This window comes from Anopheles bellator, unplaced genomic scaffold (assembly GCF_943735745.2).
Source record: "Anopheles bellator unplaced genomic scaffold, idAnoBellAS_SP24_06.2 scaffold00762_ctg1, whole genome shotgun sequence".
In the NCBI taxonomy this organism is placed as follows: Eukaryota; Metazoa; Arthropoda; class Insecta; order Diptera; family Culicidae; genus Anopheles; species Anopheles bellator.
Window position 1 is genome coordinate 1 of NW_026684886.1, and position 3,478 is coordinate 3,478.

General features: G+C 39.4%; 2 protein-coding genes across 2 annotated transcripts; one reads left to right on the top strand and one right to left on the bottom strand.

Moving 5' to 3' along the window:
- Positions 1 to 5: 5 nt before the first annotated feature.
- On the bottom strand, positions 6 to 276 carry LOC131214379 (cuticle protein 7-like; the record flags this gene model as incomplete). The annotated part of the gene is made up of 2 exons (XM_058208761.1): positions 263 to 276; positions 6 to 189 (listed from the first exon to the last, which is right to left on the bottom strand). Coding segments are annotated over exons 1-2 (198 nt in total), but the record flags the coding sequence as incomplete, so codon positions are not given.
- A 1,095-nt stretch (positions 277 to 1,371) lies between these two features.
- On the top strand, positions 1,372 to 1,871 carry LOC131214377 (histidine-rich glycoprotein-like). The gene is made up of 2 exons (XM_058208759.1): positions 1,372 to 1,383; positions 1,449 to 1,871. Exons 1-2 carry the CDS (start codon positions 1,372 to 1,374, stop codon positions 1,869 to 1,871), a joined length of 435 nt encoding a protein of 144 aa, XP_058064742.1.
- The last annotated feature ends 1,607 nt before the right edge of the window (positions 1,872 to 3,478 follow it).

A 3,478-nucleotide genomic window follows, 5' to 3' on the forward strand; every position in this document is an offset into this window, starting at 1 on the left:
GCATCGATCAGGTAGTATTCGCCCTCCGTATGGTCGTCCTTACGGGCCTCGTGCTGTCCGTGAACATCTCCGGTGTGATCGTCGTGCACATCGTAGTGATATTCGTAGTGCACTGGGCCGTGATGCTCTTCCTCGTGGTGATGGTGCTGTGCAATGACGCCTCCAACCAGCCCAATGATAGCAATCGCGGTGACTGTCTGTAAAACGATTTTATAGCATGTTAAAATGCACTGAAGCTTATTTGAACAAAAATGAGATACATACTTTGAAATACATTTTGAAGAAACACTTCACGTAATACAAAGCTGGAAGAAGTGCTGTCATTCAACGTGGAGAATTGAATATGCCGATTCGCTCAACACCAATTCGCTTTTATATCTTCTTGGAGGAGAAATTCGTTACCATATACTTTCATTTCACAGAATTCATCATTTTTCAGTCGACATGGCAAAGTTGCACCATTCGTTTAAGAACTGGATAATTCGGTCGTATTACATAATTGTTAGGGTCTACCTATCCAACAAGGACAGTTGTACCCGTACCGAGGAGCAGTTCGCGCCATTTGGAAAGGATCTTTCCTTGGTGAACGACCTAGACAGGTAACATTCACCGAATGCGATTGGCGCTTTTTTAGCCACTCTGGTGTTCAAGGCTAACTGGCTTCTATATAGGTCCACTTTTTGGCGAGTAGTCAAAAAATTTTCAAAAGTAGCAAAATGGAATAGTGAAAGATAAAGGAAAAGAAAGATTTCGATAGCATAAAGCTTCTAACATATGCAACTACCAAGTGAACAATGTGTGTTACAAACGGGTTGGAGAGATTATTTAACTCTGATCATTAAAACGTTAGAACTTACGGAAAATTAAAAAAAATACACCAGGTGCACAAGTTTAATATACAGCATAGTAAGAAGTGTTTTCTTTGATAAAGTACGATTTTTTCTTGATTGTGATTTGCTGTTATAATCTTGATTATAGAGATTTTGAGCTTGAAGCTTCCTTCATCTCTTATAAGATGAGTGTTTAAGATGTGTGTTACTTCTTCTTCTTGTACAGCGTATTGTGATTTGCTTATGAACCATGCGGAACTATTAGGAACTAACACATACACAGAATCTGAGTTTCCAAATTATTAAAAATGGAAGGATCATGGTAGTCCTTTCACAACAATTAGGGCCGTACCGGTGGCTGAACCGGTTGATATATTTGCCAACAGTAGCACACCAACACACCATGCGACATTTTTGTGGAGTCGTTTCAACAATGCGTCTCCCATTTCACTCGACTATATAAAGAAAGGCCGCACTGCTTTTCGATATCATACAAAGTTTGCCTTTCGTGGGAACAACACATCTCTTTCCATCAGTCATAATGTACTCCAAGGTATTTAAAGATAAAGGTTTAAACAATGAGTAAATCAACTAAATCACATTCTTTCGCTGGTTTAGATCATTGTTGTGATCGCTGTCATCGCTGCAGTCAGCGCACAGAGCCATTACGGTCATCAGCAACAAAGTCACCAAACACATTACCAGCCCCAACACCATCACCACGAGGAAGAGCATCACGGCCCGGTGCACTACGAATATCACTACGATGTGCACGACGATCACACCGGAGATGTTCACGGACAACACGAGGCCCGTAAGGACGACCATACGCAGGGAGAATACTACCTGATCGATGCCGATGGCCACAAGCGGACTGTGAAGTACCACGTTGATGGCAAGAGCGGTTTCATCGCGGAGGTCCATCGCGAACCGATTAAGGGATACCAGGCTCCTCAACAACACCATCATCAGCAGCCCCAGTATCATCATCAGCCTCAGCATCATCACGAAGCACCAGCTCACCACAACTATCATCACTAAAGTATTGTTAATGTAGCCAATTTACCGTGAATAGCATCAATTGAATACACCGTCAAACATATACAATGTATTACAAATTTGCTTTTAATTTTATTTTAATTTTCTCACAGTTACTTAGAGGAATGAGAGGAACACCCCCGCTGATAGAGTAGTCGGTAACGCTCTTCGCTGTCAGCGCAGCTGACCAAGGTTCGAATCCCGGGATCGGTTGTCACTCAACCGGCCATGGTTTCGATTCCCGATACCGGCGCTGACAGAGAGGGGGTTGGCGCGGGACCAACAACCCCGCCCGTAAAAACGAACTGTTACAGATAGCACCAGGGATAATTGACATTAACAATTGTCTCTGGTGCAGGCCAAGACCGCACAGCGGTTGTAGTGCCAAAGAAGAAGAAGAAGAAGACTTAGAGGAAAAGATCTGGAACTCCGAAATACTAACTGACTTTACATGTGTACATTCATCCTTTTTTGTTTTGTTTTGTATCTACAATTCTTTTAGACCCATAAATACGGGATAGCAAACGTTTGCAAACACATGTTTTCGATATGCGTTCTTGACATACAATGGCGGACACTACAGTTAGTTCATAGTTCATTGTGAGTTTATAGTTCATTGGTTTTCTAAGCACTTGGAAAGAAACCTAAAGAGCAAACATTGGCTAATTATACCATCGTTATAGTTATGCAATTTGTGTGATCATTATCTAACAATCACGTACTATTCTTTTTTGTGCATAACGTTCAGCCTAAGTCAATCAAAATGATTTTTTTTAACCCTTTGAACTCATTTACTGTCATTTTGTTTAATACCTTCAGTTTAATTGGATTTACAATCTATTTAGTTTCTAATCTAATTGAGCAACATGTTTTGTGAATATTATCTATATTGACGACGAAACTTTTTTGTTTCTATAAATAAAGTTTGTTTTTTCCAGAAACTTCCTAAGTTGATTAATGGACGATGCAATATTTTGCGGTCACAGCTAAATATCACTTACAAAAATATTTATCGGAATATTTGCATGATAAACTGATCAAATATCAGGTATAGGCATCAGGCGCCAGAATGTTTGATGCCGTGTATCACTCTCCATCGGAACCAAAAAAAATTTTCTTAAGCGTCCATGTTTGAATCGCAAAGAAAGGAGAAAGGCTCACCCATTTTGATAAAGTACTTTGACTATTGCTTCCTTTCCCAGCTCGAAGCCCATAATGTTTATTGAGAGAGAAAACACTTAACTCTTAAAACTTAAGTTCAACTAACACGTCAATACTGTCTACCGATGGAATTGAAATCTACATAGAATAGGAAAAATACTGACGTTAACGGAAAAGTTATTTGATAAAAACAAAATAAATGCTCTACGTTTCCTCATTAACATGGGAATAAATAACGCACCATGTCTCGCTCTGACAAAAACGAAAAATGAACACAAAATAAAACAAATAAATAAGAGGAAAGTAGATATTGTTATGTATTAAAAAGGCATCAGTGATCAGCACAGCGAAAAAATATTATGAGATCCTTGACATTGAAACCAATTGGTACGAATTTCTTTTTTTTATCACACTCCTCCGTTGTTCCAATGAAATGTTAATGTGCCCTG